Genomic DNA, 22,530 nt, shown 5'->3' on the forward strand with positions numbered 1-22,530 from the left:
TGAAACACTGGAGTAAGTCCAGTAGAGAGCTACCAGAATATGTGCAGTGCTGAAGTCATGTCCTACAAGGAGAGGCAGAAAGGACTGAGGTTGTTTTGCCTGAGGGGGCAAAGCTTGAGGGGGTTTCTTACTGCATCCTTCAGGTACCCAGTGATGCAGGGAAAACAGAGACTTATCTTTGAGGTGAGATGGTGATAGACACAAGTTACTCCCAGAGACGTTGCAGTTAAATATAATGAAAATATTTTTCACAAAGAACATGTTCAAGTTCTTGAGCTCATTGTCCATCAAGTTTGTAAATCTGCCATCTCCAGAGATACTGAAAATCTGACTGTCCAAGGCCCTGAGCATTCTGATTCAAGTTGTTCTGATTCTGAGAGTTTGGATCAGATGGCCGCCAGAAGTCTCTTCAAATCTACATTAATCTGAGATTCTGACCTCTGCTTGTAGGTCATGGCCTGTAGGCCTCTTGCTGTCTTAGCAGCCCTTCAGTGAATTCCATCCAGTGTCTCCACATGCCTCTTGAATTGGCAGCTGCAAACTGGCTGCAGTATTTCAGGCATGCCCCCTGCAGTGTCAGGCTGGAGAGGGTGGTGGTTTCCCTTTGTCTGTAGGACGTGCTGATCCTTATGTATCCTGTGGTTTGCCTTTTGCCAAAAGAACATGTCACTGGTTGGCATTAAACCCACGCTTATTTCAGTATGGCTGTTATTCTTCTGGTTGATTTCCAGTCTGTGTTAGTGCATGAAATTTTTTGACCCTCAATACAGAATTTTCCCTTTTTATAATTGAGGCTTCAGTTGTCATCGTTTTAAGTCATAAAGAGCCCTCTGAACTATGGTTCAGTCACTCATATTAACCCCTCTTCCTAATCAAGTATCCTTGGCTAAATTGCTGTTAATGCATTGAGTTTCCTCATCCAGGTCACTTGTGAAGAAACTGAATATAATCAATCCCAGGGGCCATTTGCTTTTTAGAGGACACTAATTAGATGTTGAGCTGTTTGTCCTTACTGTTAGAGCTCAGACCTGAAGCTTAATTTTGCTGAGTACTTTTACATAACGAGCTGTGGTTCTGAAGCCACTGTGATTCTCAGATCCTGTGAGAGCCTCTTGACTTGTAAGCTCTGGTTTTTGCTTGAAAGTTGAGTGTTGCCTCTAGCCTTTTCTTAATTTATGAGACACTTTCCTAAACTTGTGAATAGAAGCTGCATCTCTCAGTAGAGCTTTCACTGTAGTCCATCTGTCTCTCACAGCCCTGAGAGATATCCCATCAGCATACTTCTCCCTAAGAACCAAGTGCAGTTCTACTCACCAAGTGAGTTTTACACTCTATGAAAAGTAATTACTAATTATTTGGAAAGGTACTTACTAGTATTAAAACACAGTTCAGATTTTTGACCATCTTCCAAGAATCCTGCATCATTTCTGCTTGAGAAGGACTCTTCCTGTTAAAGCTGCAATAAGTGAAGCCACTTCCAGTTCAAATGGAATTTCAGTTTATAACAGCAGGTCAAAGTTCAGCTTTCAAAGAAGAGAGGGAAATTGTCAAGTTATTCATTGTAATTTAAACCACATGAATCTTGTAACTGAATGGTATTCTTGTCTCTGTTCATGAAAATTCAGCATATATTGTCTACACTAGCATTAAAAATAGCTTTACAAACTTCTCACATCTGCTGTGGTTTACTGTGGTCCATACATTATTATTAATGAAATACTTAGCATTTTTTCTTATATTTGACAAAGTACTGAATATATATTGAAGCACAAACTGTAATAAATATCTTTAGGACTATGAGAAGAGAATGCAAGAGAGGGATGTGATTGACAGCAAAAACTACCTAGATGCACACAGAGCAGTTGTTGCCAACTATCTACAGAAGGTAAGATGCTAAATATGTCCTTCACCAAATTCCTGTAGGCCGTATGTTGCTTCTGTACTTGGGTACTTTATTTCCATGAATACTAAAACCTGATTCATCTCTAAATGTGACCTACAGACATCTTTAAAATTCCAAGTTAGGCCTGACACTGGTGTAATTGAACAAATGGAGGTCTGTGTTATATAATGCAGTTGAGAATGATGCAATATACAAAATGACAAGCCATTCTGGATATTTCTGTCAGTTCTGTAAATTCTTCTTTGCTCTAGTGCCCCAGAGTTTTGTACTGTTGAGTCCCAGGAATTCAGTGATTTCCCTCCTCCCTGTTTTCTTGTTGTAGGCTGTGATGCTAAGAACTTAATTAGCTCATGAAAGTGGCCCTAATCACTTCTAAAAATCATTTAATGTAATACACAGTGTCTTGTTCTGCAGCCTAAGGCAGAGGGCATATCTTCCATCACATTTACCTTCATTGTGGTATTACAGTAACTTCTTCCTCTTATATTGATTTAATTAATTTTTCTAGTTTTCATTATATTAAGATGACATTCCCTTTAATCCTTAGGGAAAAAGAAGGAAAACATTGATCATCTAACCAAGAAAAGTTTACAATTTCAGACTGGCAAAAAAGCAAGTGTGAATCATGGCTACCAGTTTCTTACCAGTTGTGTAAATATCAAAAAGTGTATCAAATCCTAGCCTTCCAGCAAAACATGAAATATGATGATAAGGTTGAATTAAAGTAGGACAAAACAAATTATTGGTTAGGAAGAATGCTTCATGAAAGAAGCGTAGGGAAAAAAGTGTTTAAATCTTCCAGGCAAGTGCCAAAGTCCAGATTCAATATGAGTATAAAAATTATTTTTGACAAAGCTGTCATGTCTGTGTCAGCCCCATATGTTTTGCATGGCATTGAACATATGGGTTTTGCAGCACACTGAATAGTAATGGAGTAGTACAGAATAGCATTCATTATAGTACTTTTGTTTGCCTCTTTCTTAGATTAAATACAAGTAGCCTTTTTTAAAACAATAGTTGGATACTTTACACTTCTGTAAATTGTCAGATGGGCAGAAAATTATATTTCTTGTATCAGAACTGAAATTCAATTCACTCCAAAATGTGATCTTTATACGTGTATCACTTCTGATGTTGTACTGGCACAGAGTATAAAGCCACTACTAGCATTAGTGCTAAGATAAAAGGACAAAGGCAATATCCTTTCAGACTGCTTCCACATAGTTGTTAGGAGATGAGGGAAGACTTTTATCTCTGTGCTTCACTCTATGACCTCAGCAAAGATATGTAAGGAACTAAGAATTTTAAACATTTATTTGAAATCACAGGAATTTAATACAGGTTTCACCAGTTCTGTAGTCCAAAGTATTTCTTTTGATCCACATAACTGGTACTATAAAGATTTCTCTACAGCCTTTTTTGCAACTTCATTTAGATGTGGAAATTAGATGTCTGTTGGTGTCATTTGTTTTTGTAATTGTTTCTCATGGTGAGCTGTAAGCAGATAAAGGCATAATTTTTCAATATACATGAATATATGTTTTCATATATTCTTCTGTCAGTCTAGCCAGTCTGTTTCTAGAGAAGCATTGTATTGGTAAAATGAGCTGCTCTTACATTCTAAAGAAATAGCTGGAGGAAAGAAATTTTTCTTTCAACTGTGACCGTCATAAAATTCTGAAAAAATGAAGAATATGTATGTGCATATTTTGTTTGTGTTTAACAATTAGAATGCAAATATTGGCAATGGGTTTGGATTAGAAATGCACTTCTGTCCCTTCTCCCTCCCTGTTCACAGGTTCGAGAATCAGTAATCAAACGTTTCCTCATAGCAAAACACCATTTCATTCTCTCTGACCTTGTCAATGAAGAGGAGATTCCAGGCCTGGGGTGAGAGACCTACCTTTATTTGTTTCAAATAAAAAAAGTATTGTAAAACCACCTGCTTTTCTTATTTCTATTTTACAAAGTGTGTTGATGTGACTAACTGATGTGACGTTGTGTTTAGTATAATAGATAACTCACAATCACTGTGTACACCTCTGCCAGTACAGTTTATTGATAAACACCTCTGTGTACACCTCTGCCAGTACAATGTATTGATAAACAAAGTGTAGTAAAAGCTTTTTTTAAGAAAAAGCCTGGTTTTGACAGAAATAAAATGACTGCATATAAATAAGATATAACAGGATATGATGCATTTCTGATGAGCTGAGCATAGTCCAGCTGGTGCCAGACTGAATATTTCCAATTTTCAGGCAAGTATCAGAGTTTGTAACACTATTACTGACTGGTTCTGTAGGTGATGCCTCCTTACAGTCAGGGCCTATGCCCTGTAAATAATGTGCAATAGATTTTTAACTGTAATTTTCTTTGTTTTACTTCCCATATACTTCTGATGCTGAATGTTGTCATATGCGGTTTATGTTCAAAAAATATACTGAGTTTGGAAATTACTGCTTTTCTCTTCTAAGATAATTGTTTCTTTTATTACTTGAGCACTTTTTTTGAATTTTTCTTTCAAATCCCATACCTATCAATTTTAACATATATCAGTCATCTCAGCATAGATGGCTCTTAGTGTTGTTCACTTAAAATCTGTGTAAGTAAACAAGTTGCAAAACTTATTTTTTTCTTTCATATAGGAGTTTCTTCTATTCACTCTAAACACCCTTATACAGTCTAAGTGTTTTTCAACCAGCTGTATAAATCTAAACAGTCCCATCTGCTGGAGACACAGAGACTTGCTCTCTTACAAAAGACTTCGAGTTTGGTTTTAGGTGATGTTTTCACATCACAATAGACAAAAATCTGAACAAGACTACAGTTAGCTTTTTGTTTAGAATCAAATGCTTCATTTATGTTTTCCCATCATGCATCCTGTTCATATTGTATTCTATTTGCAAAGATTTATGGTTACTGAATTTAAAATACACTGTGGCTTGTTTAATATTCACTTAGTGAGATATTTCAGTAACTCATGATTTTGTGTTATTTTAACAGTAATTACTGTGGGGACTTGATTACATATAAGGAAGAAATGCCATTAGCTATCAGTTTTAAATGTGTTTTTGAATGTCTGCAGTTGATATCAATGATGTAAACATTACATACATCTGCATAAATGAAACACACATTTTCATTTTATTGTTTTCCTGTTTTTCTTTTTTCCTTTGGTTCTGCTTTGCCTTGGGTTATAAGTTCTGAGGGTCCAGGGTATGTTGTGGTGTATTGATTCTGCTTCCTCTCTGTAGCCTGTTATTCAGTGTACATAGCTGTGTAGATAGGTGCTTTCCCTTTTCTGTACAGTGCTTATCATCATCTGCTAGATCCCTTGTTTATAGCACTGTAGTTTAGATCTGTCTTGAAGCTGTGTAATTGTCTTTTTTGCACCTTATATAGTTTTGGGAAAAAAAAAACCAAACAACCAAACTTTTTTGCACATTGAAGTTATAATTCCTGAAATATATTAGAACTGGATTAGCGCAGCACTAACAATTGCAACATTTTGACAATTCAGAGTTTTGCTTGGCACTGGCAGGAGAAAATATTTCCTTTTTGTGTTAGTGCATAATTTTCATGTGTGTCATGGTAACACTGGAATGCTGGATTCTGTGCAAAACTGACTAAATACCTGGTTTATGATTATTAGCATTTTGGGACTCGGCCTCTTTAAACTGGCAGAGCCAAAACGACCATTAAGGCCAAGAAGAAAAGAGAGGAAGAAGGTCACAGCACAGAATTTATCAGATGGAGACATAAAACTGTTAGTGAACATCATCAGAGCCTATGATATTCCAGTGAGAAAACCAGTGATGAGGTATGTTTAAAAGCTTGTTTCCAGTACAGATTCATTTTCTGGCTTCTTCTGTTTTGAGGACAGATGAAGCAATAGATGTTACAATTCAGCCATGTGTGTTGTTTTGATTCTTATGATAAAAACATACGTATATACATTTATCTTTTTACAAAGGATGATAAAGGACTGATACTTTGTAAGTTTGTAGATTAATATAATAATTTTTTAGTAGCTGTGAAATTCAAGACATGTTTTACCAGAAACTGTCAGAAAGATCAGTTACAGCTTTGACAGCATTATAGCTCTGGTAATACCAGATGAATTATCTCTTAAGGAAGTCTGTTGATAATACTCAGGGAAATTTTAATTCACAATATCTTAATTAAATACCAAAACCAAATATTAAAAACCCCAGTTCTTCGCTGTGGGATACTATATTTGTCTCCTGAGTGCAGCATGTTGATCTTCTCCTTGATGAACCATTTAAGTTAATAGACTGAGCCTAATGTGGCTCTAATTCTAAAGGTGACCTTTACACTCAGGCACATTAAGACAATGCCTGCCCTGCATGATGGTGTGTCATGCAGAGACACTGAGCAGTCTGCTTCAGCTCCAGAAGCAGTGTATTAATGTACTGTTCACTCTCTCCCCCCCAAAATTAATATACCTTGCTTTTAACTCAGAGGTATTTCCAAGCTGACCAGTTACAGAATTCAACATTGTCAGCTGTGCTTTCTCTTGCTGTATTAGAGGTTCTGCTGTACTCTGTAAATAAATTGATACTGAGAAAAGCAATTCATTGACAGGAAAAAGATGGAAAATTCAGTTCATTACAAGAATTACAAAAATAATTAAAACCCATCCAGTCGTTTTGCATTATATGATATCTTATTTTGAGCTGTTTATATGTGAACAGTTACTCTTTTATGGTCTATAATGTGGTCTTACCACAAAAAAAAAAGTTATATGGAAGTGCTGTAAAAATAAATGTTTTAACATATATAACATATATTGTCTTTTACTTCACACACAAATCTGTAATATTCATATGAATTATTTTGTGCCATAGAGGCCTTGCCTGAATACCACGAGATCTACACTGTTCATGAATTCTGCAGGGATTCAATTACTTGAACTTAAAAGCTTGTAGCTCAAAGAGATTGTGTGGGGTAGGCAACAAAAAAGTCTGCAGTTAATAAACTCTTCAGACAAGAGAGCCTCCAGGCGCAAAGTACTCTTTTGCAATGAGGCTTGTAGGAAGCATACACTCAATAGCCTTTTCTGGCATTTTATTTGTGTTCTTTGATCTAATAAATATGTTCCCAAGTTTAAAATTGTAACCAAAACCATCAGTATTTCCAGAATTCTGTATGGCTAACAGACTGTGAGGGATTTATATTTTGTAATGAATTCTCTGTCTTCCCTGGTTGTTGTTGTCTGTTTCCTCTTGTAGCAAACTTCAGCAGCCATCGAAATCTTCAAGGTCCTTTAACGAGATGTTTGCAGCCTCTCCATCAGCTCAGAACCCACCCAACAGCCCAGACTGGGCATTCAACCAGGTATGGTACAAAACTGACATCTTCAGGGAAGCTGTGAGCATTTTCCACAGACAGTAGCATTCACCCTCAGAAACATACTTTATTGGCAAGGTTTCCTTGCCCACTCCTCTATCTCTGAGAGTAAAGCTGCAAAAGGTTCAGAGAACAATATACAGAATGGCTCCTGCCCAGTGAAAAATGGTGGGACTTTGAGCCAGAACAGCCATAACTGCAAGTAGAGGAGGAGAAGTATGGTAGAAAGGCACAAATTCACGAGTCATAGACACTGGATAAGGATTGACTGTTTCCTGGCACTGTAAGTACAAATGTGAGTGATGGGCAAATGAAGCTGGTAGGAGTTAGGTTCAAAAGAAAGTTGTGATTCTGCATTCAGCAGTTGGCCAGTGCCCAGAGAAGTTGCTTGCATAGTGGATGAAAGAGGTTGGTTTGTGCTGAACTGGGTATTGGACAAGTATGTGAAGAGTGATCCATTGGGAGTTACTTAATAGAAAAATCATTATAGACTTAGGAAAGTCTTTCATCTGAAAATGTTTGAAGTCTGGAAGAGTAATAGGAGAAAATACCATCTATGCCTGCTCAGTTCTTACTTTTCTGTGTGTGTTGGCTGCTGGCTTTTTTCACAGGCTGCACTTTGGGTCCAGTACACTCCTAGTCTAAACCAGCACAGCCATTCTTATGGCTGACATTGAAATTACAATTTCTTGCTATTTAAAACTAAATTCAGCATCCTTCTGAATGAAGATGAAAGACCTTCAGGGTTTTTACTGATTTCCTTGTGATTTTCCTTCAAAATTACAGCTTTTTGAAATGTAGAAAAGCTTCTGCCATATGCATTTGAATGTTAAATAAGGCATTTTTAATCACATTAGGGGTTTGTTTTGTCTAGATGAAGTTGCTTATCTGTCATAGGAGCCAGTTTCAGTGGCAGCTGGGATTGTAGCTGTAGGCTTCTTGGATTACAGATAAGAGGATACAAGTGCACTTTTTTCCACTGGTGTCTGGATCGCATATTCTGTTTCAGTTACTTTCCTTGATTAGATAGCCTGTACCTTTTCCACTCTCAGGAGAAAATGTGGTTTTCCAGTGTATATAAATACATCAAGTATTTTGAATACACATAAATTTTTGGAAATGCTAGTGTATAAAATATTATTAAAAGAATATGAATTCTTGAATTTATGAATTCTTCATAAATGCTTAGAAACCCATGAAGTGCAATATTTAAGGTGTATTAAAGTTATATCTGGGCTGAACCATCCTGATTGCCACAACATATGTTTTTCTAAATGCATGAAATGTGTAATTTAATGTGCTCTGATGAATTTCCACAGAGGTGTGTTTCCTTTGTTTTGATTTCTATTTATAGGTTTTGGTCCGTCCTTTTGTAGAAGTTTCTTTTCAGCGAACAGTCTGCAGGACAACAACAGCAGAAGGTCCAAGCCCCTGCTGGAATGAGGAACTTGAGCTTCCATTTAGGTATGGCAAAACAAAACTAAATTATTTCTGCATTATAATAGTTTAATTAGAGCATGCAAATTTGTCCTTTTTTTCCTGTATTGTTCAAATCACTTTTTTGATTTATTTAACCTCTTCAGAGCTCCTAATGGTGACTACAGCACCCACAGTTTGCAGTCAGTAAAAGATGAAGTCTTCATTAATGTTTTTGATGAAGTACTTCATGATGCTGTAGAGGTGAGTTCAAAATTGAAGGACATTGTACAGTAGAGAACATAGTGAGCTTTTTGAAGTTGTCAGAAAGACTTTTCCATGTAATAATTTCCACCATCCTGTGCCTCTCTTTTCTCTATTTTGTCATTCCTTATGATTTTATATCTAGTCAATACTGCAAGGTTATCAGAGAGGACAATCTTTACAGTGTTAACCTTTCTACAGATTCAGCTTGTGCTACATAAAATGCTGCTAGAGTTGAACACATGTGTGTAATATGTTTTACTGATACTTAATGAAGCTGAAGATCCTAAAATTGAGAGGCATCATGAATTGTAATCTGAATTCTGTTCTTAACCTCAATCAGAGCTTTTTACTTCATTCCAGATGAGTGATCCCAGTTCTTGTATTTTTTGCTAACTATCTTATTATGCTTTATTGCATCTTATTTTACAAGCTCTTTGGTGAAACAGTAAAAAAAAGCCCAAACCACCTATTTGTTGTTTGTATTAATTTTTTTGAATGAGACAAGAATTGCAAGTACTAGTAACAAGAAATTTTTGTAAGCTCTCAGTGTTGGCAAAACTCCTTCCCCTGTTGAATCCAGTGAAAGCTTTCCTAGTCAATTCAGCAGACACAAAAATAGCAGCACTCAACATTCTTGAAAACATAGCCCAGAAATAAATAATGCACACACTTCACTGGGAACAGAATTCTCTCCTCAAAACTAAAATGATACTCGATGAAGCAGAAGGAAGAAAGCTACACACTTGAAACTTGGATGTCATGCCAGAGTTTTTTTTTTTAATAATTCGAGGCTGATCATAAAAGATTGGGAAATCTGATAGGCAGTACACATGAAAACAGTTTTTCCATTTCACAGGATTTACTTAGATTTTCCTACAACTGTAACTTCAAAAAGCTTTTCTAAACCAGAGTTTCATTTACTTTGTCTGAGAAGAGTGTTGTGGACTCCTTGTCAGAGCTTTAAGTTCTCCATCACAGGTTATACAGGACTTAAACCCTAAAGTGCAAGCACATTGTATCATGGACTGTGATGTTCTTAATGTTTTCAGTATCTGGTGTGCTAGAAGGCTGTGCAGAATAATTACTGCTGCACAAGTAATGGAGCTGATACTTACAGGAAATTAATACAGAATTTTTATTAATGCCTGGATTCAGTTGTTGACTGAATCAAAGGAAATGAAGCTGTCTTACAAAATGTTATGTTGGGCAACTTTTTAATAGGATGATCGTGAGAGAGGAAGTGGAATCCACACTCGCATTGAGAGACACTGGCTGGGATGTGTTAAGATTCCATTTACTACCATATATTTTCAAGCAAGGGTAAGTGATTTTATTTGAAGTAAAATACAGAACTGAGAATGCAAAAGGGCTGGAAATGGAATGTCAGATTTAATTATATTCATTGTAATTGTTAGTTTATTTTTATGGAATTGTTTGAAGATGTCTTTGAAACCACTGGGATTTTTTTGACAGATTTGGTGAGTATTTTCCCAGTAAGTTCAAGGTTTTGAAGAGAGAAGAGATAAAATATACTCAATAGTGACAATGCAGCCTGACTTCCTTCAGCAGCAACATTAGAAGCACAGATTTTTTTAGGTGGTTTTCTCAGTGGCATTTGAGGGCTGTGGTGTTGCACAGCCTGGATAGATGAACTAGGAATAGAATCACCCAGATACGAGAGGAAATTTGAACTTTTTTTTGCACTTTCCATGAATCACAAGATTTTGATCTTTGCCTCTCCCAATCCCTTCTTTCTTCCATTTCTAGAACTTTTCAAGAGAGGCTTTCTTCAAGAAATAGCCACACTTAGTCATGGGAGTAGTAGTAAAACACTTCTTCAGAGGAAATAAAACACTTCTTCAGAGGAAATATTTTTTTTGTCCAGCCATTCATCCTGGACTTAGTTTAAGGAAACTATTTCTTTCATTGATAGTCCTGTCATATTGTAACACAGCTGTAGGACTTCTTCTGCATGGCAGTTGCTTTTTGGTGTAGATCAAGTTATCTGATCACAAAAGAATCTTCATGAAGTAATAAACTGAGACATCAGTTAAATTCCTAATGAAACGTTCATTTGCTATTCTGTGGCCATGTGGGGGACTTCTCAGAACCTTAAGGACTTCAAGGCATACTCTGAGCCTCCCAGATTCTTTGGGTGGAGGGAAAGTCTATAGGAGTCTCATTTGATTTGAGTGCAGTGCTTGATGATCAAAGTGGTTTTCCTGGGCTATCTGCAAAGCATAACAGAATGTGATTGTCGTGGGATTCAGGAAAGCATGAAAGCCCTTTTCATTGCTGAGAAATCTTGGACAGTATATGTCTAACCAGGCTTAGTCCTCTTGTTTCTGCTAGATCATTAATAATATGTGCTCTTCAACTTCAGAGGTTAATCAGTTAATTTTTCTCTTTGAGAGCCGTGGTGCCCTGTACCATGAAGCTTTCATTGATTTTAAAGAAGATGTAAGTAGTAAGAAGATCTGACTTTCTTTTCATGAGTCTTTGGCCATCCTGTGCAGAAAATGTCACATAATGTGATCACCATTGCTGTAGGTCAACAAACAAGAAACAACATGACTCAGTGCTCATTTAGGGAATTGTTCCATGCTGAATGGAGGAAATCCACCTGAGAAGTGTGTCTACTCACAGAGAGACCTAATGGGCAGACTTGACATTTTAACAGACTGCTTACCAATGCAGCCACCATCCCCAATCCATCTTTAAGGATTTCCCATACTGATGTCAACTTCTGTTCTTCACCTTCTTGGTCTTTCTGCTGTAGAAGCAGAGTAGCTCCAGAATTCCTGTCAGATACACTTCTGAGTCTCTTTGACGAGGTGTTGGAGTTTCTGATTGCCTAAGCAGAGTGTGTGCTTGTATTGATCTTCCCAGCAGTAGAAATTCTTTGCATTTGAATAGGATTTCATGAGGAATTTTAAAAAACCTGATCAGCACAGTGGTTATATCAAGGTGCATCTAGCAACTAAATTTCAGTAGCAAATGCAGCATTTCATCATCCTGTTCTAATACACTGGAGCAGAAATTTTGAGTGATATATTTAGTTTTCTCCTCATCAAAACTTAATTTTCTTCTTAAATGTTTGATGAGCCATGCCAGTGAGTCATCTGTTCATTTCCCTCATCCACTGAAGATACTCTCCTGGTGACAGTCACCTCAATTGTTCCAAATCAGGAGCTTACTGGTTTTGCTTTTCTTTTAAAGCTGGGTACTTCCACTACCGAAACCTGCCCAGGCAAGTCAGCCTGCCATCTCTTGTCTCAGCCAGCCCTTCAGAAAGACTTCATTCTCTGTTTGGAGTAGCAGGGGGAGCTGCAAGGGCTGCTGGGTCTGGCAGAGCACTTCCATACAGAAGCTGGATAAAAGGGCCCAGTTCCACCCAAGAAGCATCAGTAGGTTGTGCATGAAGAGGGTCCATCTGAGATGCTGGAGCATCCTTCCCACAACACTCATAGGCAAAGGCCTGTTGGTCTGCTGCTGCCTTGAGAAGAATAGTCATGCAACCTGTATTTTGCCATTTTTTCATTTTTCCAGATAAACAGAGCCATGTAGAGTTTGCTGTTTGAAAGAAAAGCAGTGAAAGGCCAGCACTCTTTCTTTCTTTGTGAACTAGTGTGTATGATTTCCATTTCATTAAATATTAGTGTTCATAATATGCAAGAGAGGCTGAAATCGAGTTATGATTAATATATTTAACAATGAGATACTTTGTGTTTTCCCCACAGTTAATCAACATAAATGTCATATTCTCTTATTTTGTTATTTTGTAACTTTAATAACCAAAAGAAGAAAATATGCAGACACAAGTAGCAAATTTATGTGAGAGGGAACTTTTGCTTTTTTGCTTTTAATGAGAAGTATTTCTCTGTATCTCTTGTAGATTGATGGTACATTTAAGGTCAATATTCCTCCAGTCCTCCTTGGCTACAGCAAAGAAAAGAACATGGGCATGGAGAGAGGTTTTGATTCTGTGCGAAATCTGAGTGAGGGCTCATATATAACTCTGTTCATTACCATTGAACCACAGCTCATCCCTGGAGAGTCTGTCAGAGAGAAGGTAACTAATCACTAATTCATCATTCTCTTGCTCTTTGTTTCCAGTGGTGCAGTTCTTGAGATGCATATTAATAGCTCTCCTTAGTGTACCAAAGGACATGAATGTGAGTGCAGAAGGACATTCATACAAATTTGGAGTGGTTTATTTCAATTTTTTTATCTCAGTTCAGTTTAATTAGATGCACCATTAAGTGAGGTGTGCACTTGATGCATGAGAAATAACTTGGCCCAGGTATCTAATTTTAGTCCTCAGGGAAAGCAAATTGGCATTCCTGTCTGTGAGCCTGTAGTTTTTCCATGTGCTTGTGTAAACAATGAAGCATTCGTGTGAGTATTTGTGAACAAAAGGATTTAGTGGACAAAAAGGAGGTGGCAGGTGCAAAGAGTATTTTCTTGCTTCTGTTTTTATGCTGTTCAAATGAGCATTTATTATTTATGGCTTCATGCATGCCTTGAGATCTTGAAGATAATAATTCCTAAACAGCAGCTGCTGTTTTTTTCAGTTTCATTAGTAACCAGAAGTGTCTTAGACTAACAATAGTCATTACAATTCTTTGCTGCAACTCTCGAGCTGCAACACATACACCTATTATAGAAAGAATTTGGCATATTATGGAAAAAAAACCTAAATAATTTGCCATACTTTCTTCCTCTTCCTGACCTGCAGTTAATTTGAAATGCCTGTGTAGTGCTTTAGGATGCTGAGCATAATTTTAGTTTAATTTTATGATACCTTTTTTGTTTCTTTACTTATTTTTCCTCTCTTTCCTGCTGTCCTTCCTGAACATCTATTAGATGAATGAAATGCTTAAGAAGGTACAACGTTAATAAATCAGCTGAGATACTCCTGTTGTTCCCAGTTTAAGATTTAGCTTGAGTTTGTGCCATTCAGCAACCTTTTTGCAGTTTGTGTTACTTGACTGTGACATAATAATTGTTTATTTGCCAGTAATATTTGCAGTAAATTGCTACATTTACATTTACAACATGCCAGAGGCTCTACTTTTCTGCTCTTAATTATGGTTGAGAAGAATCACCACTGTGTGCCTTCTCTTCTAACTTGGAGTTCTAGCTGCAGGGCAGTGCCCAGCTGTTCCACCTCAGGTTAGTTTAAGAGTAACAAATTACAAAAGTGGTTCATTTTAAACAAAAATAAAGGATAAACTTTAATACTCAGCACCACTAGAAGTATTTATGGAATTCTAAATAGATCATTTTGACCAATCTTAATACCTTTAAAAGATGACATCTTAGGTATCATCATGAAATAATTGTCATTGTTATATAATTATTATGCGCTTTTGAGTTCTACATTTTCTTCTGAAAAACCTCATTTAAAAATGTGGAAATTCTAAACACCTCTGAATTATAAGGATCCATCTAAAAATCACTTGAACCTTCTCTGCAAATATTTTGGCATTGAGCAGTGTTGTTGCAGTATTCTTTATATAAAAATTATTGAGATTTTATGCTTAATGTCAGTTGTAGTTTTAATGGAGTGCTGTGGGAATAGCACATAGGATTAGTACCTAACTACAATTGTTTATTTTTTACTTAATATGTGGTGTTACATTCTCATGCCCCCAGTGTTACTTGGCCATAAATTTCACTACATTTTTCAGTGCTTCAGTAAAGCCAGCTTGTATGTATAGGTCATTATGGGCATTCATAAGTAAGTGCAAATTACCTGATCTTCCGTTGCCTTGACCTTCCTTTTATGTCTGTAAGTAAAACTTTGTACTACAAGGCAAGTTCAAAGTGCTATTAGAAAAGAATTTAACAGTCTTTTTATTGTCCTCCAAATGGTGAAATATGGCCAAATATAGTAAAGACTTAAGTCCAAACCACAAATTAAACTGATTTTGTATAAATTCTACTGTCTTTTGAAGTTTGATACCCAAGAAGATGAGAAACTGCTCCAGGCAGCAGAAAAATATGAAGCTGAATGTACATCAAAGTTTCCAAGCCGCCAGTGCCTAACAACTGTAATTGACCTTGATGGAAAAACAGTTTTTATTACCAGATATATCAAACCTCTGAATCCACCACAGGAGCTTCTTGATACTGTCCCAAATAGATCTCAAACAGCAGCAGTAAGTACTTAGAAAAGATGGTGAAGTCTCTGGGATACAGATTGCGAGATGTTTGATACAGATGTCAAGATGCATATGCACATGCAGATGTACATAAGCTTTTGTGTCTCTGCTGTACAGCTGCACCTTTTGCAAAGGAAAAACTACAGATACAAAATAAAAGGAGTAATGACTATGTGTACTACACAGTAAATCCAACTATAATGATACTGTAAAATAATATTTGTTTTTTCTGGGGAAAAAAATAAGTGTATTAACGAGTATTGTCCTTTAAAAGACAAAGAATTATGTCAAACCTCAATGGCAGTAAATCATATCAGTCTTTGATACAAATTGTAATATGAGCTAGCTGCTACTGTACTGAGGTTACTCAGTGTTTCATCATTGAGTGGAAGCAGCAATATTCTTCACATCTGGTATAATAACACTAGAGCATTTTGAATTAAAGGGGTGACCTGCTCTGTTCTGTTTTCTTGCAGGAACTGGTGGCTCGATATGTTGCTTTGATTCCTTTTTTGCCAGATAGTGTGTCATTTGCTGGAATTTGTGATTTATGGAGCACATCAGATGTAAGCAATGTATTAAAAAGTTCTTTATCCTCTTGAGTGTGATAGAACATCCTAGTGGCCATGTTTGTGGAGGGAGGTTGTGCTAGATTAGCTCTTGTGGTCCCTTCAGACCTGAATTATTCTGTGATTCTGTTATTGTAAGGAATATTTTTTATTTAAGCCATTTATTTTAAAGGATAAGGACCAAAGCTTGAAAGAAGTTGCTTATTCTGATCTGAGCCAAAAGTTTTATCTTTAATACGTTGCAATAAGATAAGAATATGTTAGGGCTTCAAAGCATCTCCCATTTTTTCTCAGTTACAAACCAGTCCATAATGTCACAAACACTGTGAAGGGATGCTGACTGATGGAGACTTTACTGCTAGACTTAAAACGGATCACTGTCATTTCAAGGAACTACAGAAAAGACATTGCATGTAGTGTAAGCAATAATGGGGTATTTAGTGTTCTGCCACACAAATCCTGTAATTTAGAGAATAACAGCAGACACTGTTTATCATAGATGAAGTTTTTATCACCTCAGAGCTTTTCTGAAAAAGGGTCTTTCTAAAAAAGACAAACACCCTGGTTGTTGTGATAGGATCTCAGATCTCATGTATTCTCACACCATTCACTCTTCATCCTGTGTGTTGAAGCAGTGACCAATAAACAGTAAGGATCAGTGGCAAAGATCTGAGAGGACTCCTTGCTTCAGATGTGTTAAGAAACATTATCAAATATTGTAAGTTGAAAACTACTTAGAAAAACCTTTTTTTTTTTTTAACACCTCAATTAGCAATTTCTTTATCTTCTGGCGGGAGATGAGGAAGAACACGCCGTGCTCTTGTGTAATTATTTTCTTGGTATGGGGAAAAAAGCCTGGCTTATCATTGGAAATGCCATTCCTGAGGTAAGAGCATTCTTTCATTTGGCCTGAGTATTAACTTTTATTTTGTGAAGTCTTTGGCCCCCAACAATAGATAATTGTTTCTTGCTGGGATGTTTTTCCAGGATATTATCTAAAGATTGGTGCTGGGCACTGATTCTTTTCAGAGAAGTAAATAAAAAATTGAAAATATATGTTAGTATATGTCTGGGGTTCTTTTCCTGGACCTTGGTTCCCATGCTTAAAATGGTAGTAGTTGTCATCACAATACAGCACCAAGCATCTGTAACCCTTGATTTGACTTTAGCTTGTATAAATGGTGTATCCAGGCAAATTGCTGGAGACAGTCCCTTGACAGCCTCTCAGTCATGGATACACAGAGTCTGAGTTAGTGTGGGATTTGGTACAGGTTCAGAGGTGACAGGAGAGGGCTAGGGGCATGCCAGGGATTCTTAGTGGTCACACACATCTGCTGGTTCTCTCTCAGGCTGATGGCAGAGCTGCAGCAATGGTACAGATAGATTGGTTCAGGCTGGACAAGGGCCTCTCCCTCTGCCCACTGTAATCAGGCAGGTGAGGTGTCTGCTCTGCCTTTGGCTGGGAGCCACTGGCAGCAGCTGGGCTCAGACTGGCCCAGAACTGAAACACTGAGCTTGTTTTGCTGCTTGGGCGATGCCTTTGTTCTCAGGGAAGCACTCAGATTTCAACTAACCAATATTGCTCTTTTCAAAAAGGTGATAACTGTTTATATTGCAAATTTAACATACATATGAAAGGTTTGTTTGGTAAAAATTTCTGTCTAAGCTCCTTTCTTAAGTACATTCTGAGATACTGCAGTGACAGGAACAGGTACTCAGATACATTCCTCCCCCACAAAATCTGATGGAGACACTAGTCACTAATAAAGCATTTTGTAAGGATGGAATTTACTCCAGGTATTTCAAGATACCTGGAAAATATAAGGGATGACAAGAACACAGGAAGCAGTTTAGGGATTCCTGATACAGAATATAGAGAGAGCTGGGAAATTCCTTACATGCCTGAGAGGGAGGCTGATGGCTGAGACACAGAGTGTGCTGCCTGGATGGGAGTCCTTCAGCTCAGAAGTTGCCCATGGATGGGAGCTGGGGCAGTAGCCAAGCAGGATGTGTTGTTACTGAAGTGGCATCTGATAATCATTCCTGTATGTGGAATTTCACATCTGTTTGTAGCTGAGACAAGAGCTTTCAGATTCTATACATAAAAAATGGCTTGGAGCTCTGCATGTCTGACATTTCTCTCCCACATTATTATATAAGTGTTGAATTGTAATGTACCTGTAAATTCTTCCAGTTTGCCCTAAAAAGCACTATCAACCTCAATAGTAAAAATTTAGTATTACAAAGAATACAAAGCATACTGTCCTTGTAGCCAGTTTTCAAACATCTTTCTCATACTTTTTTTTTTCCTTCTTAGGGACCAACTGCATATGTATTAACTTTGGAACAAAGTCAGTATGTAATTTGGAACCCCAGTACTGGATGTTTTTATGGGCAGTATGATACTTTCTGCCCATTACAAAATGTGTACTGTCTGATCAGCTGTGATAATGTAAGTGTGGCCAGTCTTGTCACATTTCTATACATGAAACACTTATTTCAAGGTCGTTAGAACAAGAATCCTACAGTGCCTGCATGCTCCAGACCAGGCACAGAGGCCAAAATAAATGTCTGTAAAGAAAGGGAGTGCAAGATATGGGTTCCACTTGCTGACAAAATGTGCACAGAAGCTGTGACTTGTGTGTCTGCAGTCTCTGCTTGTATTCTGTAAGGTACACTTAAAAAAGCAGTACTGTTGGGGTGCAGCAGCTACCAGGCATCACAGCCACAGCAGCACTGGGGTGGGCTCTTGGAGGAATTTAATCAGAATTCAGAAAAAAATTGTGCAGCAGTCCAGAGGGGTGAAAATGCAGCTCAGAACAGCAGAAAAAATTGCTACACGAGGTCAACATTATATAGTATTTTATTGCTATGCAACTGAAATGTGTTCCATAAGTGTTGATTATATGCTAAAATCTAAACCAAAATTGCTTTCCTACAGATTTGGTTTAATATGCAGGAATATGATTCCCCAGGAAGGATATATTTTGATATCAGCAAACCAAAACTTTGGAAGCCTTTCTTTTCAAGAAGTTTGCCATTCCCTGGTCTCCGCAGCATTCAGGTATTGATGGATCTATTGCCAGCTCCAAAAGAGGGGTTGAGACATCACAGACTTGGTATAAAGAAGCACATACTAAATTCTTTGGACTTCTTTGGTTAAGTATATCTATGTAATAGCATTGGTTTTTAAAAGGATTTCCTAGTTACTCCTTTAAAAAATGAAAGCAGGAATATTGAAAAAAGTTGATTTTATACAGAATTAATGGTTTTGCCCTCTATGTAAGATCTCAGGGCAACAGTGAAGTAAATGGAATAAATCTTTAACACAAACATATCTAAAGTAGTAGCTCAGTATTATAAAGAAAAAGTCAACTTTTGTCTCATGACTAAGAAGGCATTTTTTTTCAAGCTGTATGACCATCACTAGTAAAAAGCCAGAAATTTCTGTACAGTTATGAAAGGTGTAAGCAGTTGAAATTTACTGAAATTACCCTAGAATTACACAAAAATATCTAGTTAAATTTTTATCATGTCTCTGTTAAAGGATAGATTCTTTTTGCATAATTGTAAACTTCTGTGAGCATCATCAAGGCAGAAGCTCCTGAAGTTACATTGTTTTATGTTTAGAAGAGGTTGCATGTTTTAATATTTATTTATTTTTCGCTAGCCTGAAGAGCTAACTTATGAGCAATCGGATAAGGCTGCTGCACGGGAACTGCAGAGCAGGTAATGCTACCTCCAGAACAAGTGCCATCAGTGCTAGTACCAGAGCATTCCTAGGTAGTCATGCCTAGCTCCTAAAAATCAGTGCCAGGAGAATGGCTTAAAAAATCAGAAGCTATTGTTTCAGGGCTTTTTAAAATTTTCTTTCTTCAGTAGAGATTGCCAGGTAGAAAGAACTAATTGGTCATTGCTCTACCATTTCACAAAGAACAAAATGCTGTGGGGGTAAGAGGAAAGGGTGTAAACTAAAAGGGGTTGTAATTCCATGGCTTTCCATGCAGACACTGACAGTGCAGACATTACTACACAGCTGTGTTGGCTTTTCTGCACTTTTAGTGAGCAGTAAGTTTAACTGACGTCATGTGTGGTTCTCAGAATCTGTCCAAGGGAGATCAGTTCAAATGTCCAATACTAGAATTGTAATAATCAGTCTATCTTACTGCAGGATTGAAAAAATATTAAAGGATAAGATTATGGAATGGAGACCAACGCGCCCAACACGTTGGAACAGATACTGCACCTCCACCCTCCGCAACTTTTTGCCGCTACTGGAACAAAATCAAGGCAAAGATGTAGAAGATGACCACCAGGCAGAGCTGCAAAAACAGCTGGGAGATTACAGGGTACGCTGTGAACATAAATGCCTTGTGCATAGAAGGAAGAAGTTAAATCCCTAGGTTTTAGTATCACCATTCTATGGTATAGAAGAGTGTTCTAGGCTAGTTATTTCTTCTCCTGCCAAAATTCACAAGAGATTTTACACCAAAGAGAAACCATTATAATATTCAGAGAGTGAAGGAGTGATGATCTGGTTTATTTCATTTGCAATGTTGAAGCTAAAACAACAGTGCACCCAATTAACTTTATATTCTTACGTTCAGCAGAAACGTGTTGCTGCACAACAGCCACTACAGCCAGTACATCAACACCAGTGCTGCTCTGGGGCTGATGGGTGCAGCTGCTCTCAGGGTCAGTAGAAACCTGCTTGCTGGTGCTCAGTAGTGCTACACACAGTCTACTCAGATGCAGGAGCCCACACAACATGCTTTTCTTCAGTTTTCTAGTCTTTGCTTCACTCTCTAAAGACAGAAGAAAACTGACTGATGTGTTCACTGCAGCCACTGGTGTGCCTATGCATTATTCCTCCAGGCTGTTGGAAAGGCCTTCTGCTTTCCACATGGAACACCTGTGACAGCTGGCAGCTCTGGCCAGCTCCAAAATGAGTTAAGGTTTCAGTTCCTGTTGAACAGGAGACATTTGCACTCAAATCCCAAGCCAGGAGAACAGAGTGATATAAAACCAGCCACAAGGCTAAAAAGCAATGAAGCTCTACTATACGTGTTCATTAATATAACTTTATTCTAGTGGATTCTAAAGAACTTCACTTTGAATTTAAATGAAATTAGAGAGGAAAAATGGCAGAAGCTTGCCTGGAGTATGTGAAAAAGGGAGGTGTTACCAAAATGCAAACATACGTTCTTCTATGCATCACCTGTGTCATCTCAGGCTGGCAATAAAGAAGATAATTTGTTTTATTCAGCATGTAATTTTTTTTAACTATGTATTTATTCATCTTTTCTTCTTACATGTTTACTTTTCTTTCTTTTTCCAGGTCTCTGGATTTCCTATTCATATGCCATATTCTGAAGTAAGACCTTTAATAGAAGCTGTACACAGCACAAGAGTTCACACCATTGATGTTTCCAATGTTGAATTTGCTCTGGCTGTGTATATTCATGCTTATCCCCAAAATGTTCTCTCTATATGGATTTATGTTGCTTCACTTGTGCGAAATAGGTAGTATAGACCAGTCTGAATACTGCAAGAAATTTGCTTATATAGGTGTAAATATATGATTTCTCTCACTGCTGAACTATTCCAAGTATTTTAAAAATCAAATGAGAACATGATTTTTAGTAGTGTTATTTGCCCTTAAAATACTAATTCCTGCTAAGGAAGAGACTGACAGCATAAATTTCCAGTACTAATAGGTGATTTTTGTATAGTCTTTTATAGCTCCCTGTGGAACCTCACACTCTTTAAGCATTATACGTCTCCACATAAGTGAGAGTACAGAGTAAAATGTTTCCTTGGTATCCCTGTAGCTAGTCAGTTTATCTATAGATGTTCTTCCTCTTCAAAAGACACTTGTAAATAAAAAACAGTTCTTGAATTTTTAGCTATGACTAAATTTCATATACCTAAGAGCCATCAGTGAAGAGACCATACTTCAATTTTTGAGGCTGCTTTATATCCTACTCTGTATTTTATATCTGTATAATGCCAGCATCATTTAAAGGTGGAAGACATTTTCTTAAGAAGTTAAAGATGAAGGATTTAATAAATATTTTTACTAAACCTTAAGCAGAAGCTGATTCCTCTTATACAAGAATTTGATTAAATTACTTATGAGTATGAATTCCTTGTCTGCAAGTTAGCAAACCTGCAAGTAGATTATCAAAAGATTAGTTAATCAAAAACCAAATTCACTTACTACTATGTAAGTAGTTGTGCTGTTAATACTGATATCCTTTTCCTGCTGTTGTCTTGCTAATCAAGCCCTTCAAGTAAAAATGACAGTGGGCTGAGCTTAGGAAGAGAGGTCAGCAGGACCCTGAACTTGCCTTTGTTGAATTCCAGATGATTCCTTTCTGCCCATCTCTCCAACCTGCCCAGGGCCTTCTGAAGGGCTGCACAGCACTCAGGGGGACCAGCCCAAAGCTCCTCCAGCTTTGTGTTGTCTATGAACTTGCTGAGGAGGCAGCTGGACCTTCATTCCAGTCAATGATGAGTAAGTTAGCCCAGTATTCAGCCTTGGGGGACACCACCAGTGGCAGGCCTCCAACTACATCCTGTGCCACTGATTACAAACCTCTGGGATCTTCTGTTCAGCCAGGTCCCAGTTCAGCTCACTGTCCACTCATCCAGTCCAGTTCCTGACCCTGTGAGGAGGTTGTGGGAGACAGTATTAAAAGCCTTGCTGAAGTCAGGGTTCTTCTCAGTCCACTGCTTTCCCTTCATCCAGCCTGGGAGTTGTTTCATCATAGAGAGAAAGTGGGTTGGTCAGACAGTGAATCCGTGCTGACTATTGCTGATCACCTTCCTGTCATCT

The 22,530-nt window shown here is 37.5% G+C and overlaps 1 protein-coding gene across 1 annotated transcript in view; it reads left to right on the forward strand.

Moving 5' to 3' along the window:
* CC2D2A (coiled-coil and C2 domain containing 2A) overlaps window positions 1–21,782 on the forward strand; it is a 46,461-nt gene extending 24,679 nt beyond the window's left edge. The window contains exons 18-33 of the mRNA XM_031066498.1: window positions 1,793–1,885; window positions 3,702–3,793; window positions 5,556–5,723; window positions 7,156–7,261; window positions 8,628–8,737; window positions 8,857–8,953; window positions 10,178–10,276; window positions 12,852–13,028; window positions 14,917–15,120; window positions 15,600–15,689; window positions 16,465–16,578; window positions 18,010–18,144; window positions 18,634–18,756; window positions 19,363–19,421; window positions 19,864–20,041; window positions 21,031–21,782. Of these exons, the coding sequence (XP_030922358.1) occupies window positions 1,793–1,885; window positions 3,702–3,793; window positions 5,556–5,723; window positions 7,156–7,261; window positions 8,628–8,737; window positions 8,857–8,953; window positions 10,178–10,276; window positions 12,852–13,028; window positions 14,917–15,120; window positions 15,600–15,689; window positions 16,465–16,578; window positions 18,010–18,144; window positions 18,634–18,756; window positions 19,363–19,421; window positions 19,864–20,041; window positions 21,031–21,219 (2,034 nt within the window). The 3' untranslated portion in view covers window positions 21,220–21,782. The remainder of the gene's footprint in view (window positions 1–1,792; window positions 1,886–3,701; window positions 3,794–5,555; window positions 5,724–7,155; window positions 7,262–8,627; window positions 8,738–8,856; window positions 8,954–10,177; window positions 10,277–12,851; window positions 13,029–14,916; window positions 15,121–15,599; window positions 15,690–16,464; window positions 16,579–18,009; window positions 18,145–18,633; window positions 18,757–19,362; window positions 19,422–19,863; window positions 20,042–21,030) is intronic.
* The last annotated feature ends 748 nt before the right edge of the window (window positions 21,783–22,530 follow it).

Source organism: Geospiza fortis, unplaced genomic scaffold (genome assembly GCF_000277835.1).
Source record: "Geospiza fortis unplaced genomic scaffold, GeoFor_1.0 scaffold40, whole genome shotgun sequence".
Taxonomy (NCBI): domain Eukaryota; kingdom Metazoa; phylum Chordata; class Aves; order Passeriformes; family Thraupidae; genus Geospiza; species Geospiza fortis.